This window comes from Cystoisospora suis, assembly GCF_002600585.1.
Source record: "Cystoisospora suis strain Wien I chromosome Unknown contig_7547, whole genome shotgun sequence".
Classification (NCBI taxonomy): domain Eukaryota; phylum Apicomplexa; class Conoidasida; order Eucoccidiorida; family Sarcocystidae; genus Cystoisospora; species Cystoisospora suis.
Genome location: NW_027160332.1, coordinates 7,933 through 8,187, shown reverse-complemented (window position 1 = coordinate 8,187; position 255 = coordinate 7,933). Strand labels below are relative to the sequence as shown.

Here is a 255-nt window from a genome sequence, read left to right as displayed (position 1 = left end):
TATACATCTCTATAGATATACATAAGGACACCTATAGATATATACATATATATCCATCTCTATGTATATGTCGACATACCTTTGAGAAGAGTTCTTCGATGAGAAGTTTTTTTCTCTTGTTGCTTATGACGATCTCTCCGTTAATTACAGCTAAGATGAAACGCAGTCTATTACTCATGATACGCCGGCTCTTCTCGAGCATAGCTAAGCAATACCCTTTGCGTCTCTACAAATCCATACAGCACAGCCCAAAGA

At 37.6% G+C, this 255-nt stretch overlaps 1 protein-coding gene across 1 annotated transcript in view; it reads right to left on the bottom strand.

Moving 5' to 3' along the window:
- Positions 1 to 79: 79 nt before the first annotated feature.
- The window catches only part of CSUI_010476 (dna topoisomerase), a gene marked incomplete at its 3' end in the record, with an annotated part of 7,318 nt that continues 7,142 nt past the window's right edge, over positions 80 to 255 (bottom strand). Inside the window, exon 9 of the mRNA XM_068070579.1 lies at positions 80 to 226. Within this exon, the coding sequence (XP_067917445.1) occupies positions 80 to 226 (147 nt within the window). The remainder of the gene's footprint in view (positions 227 to 255) is intronic.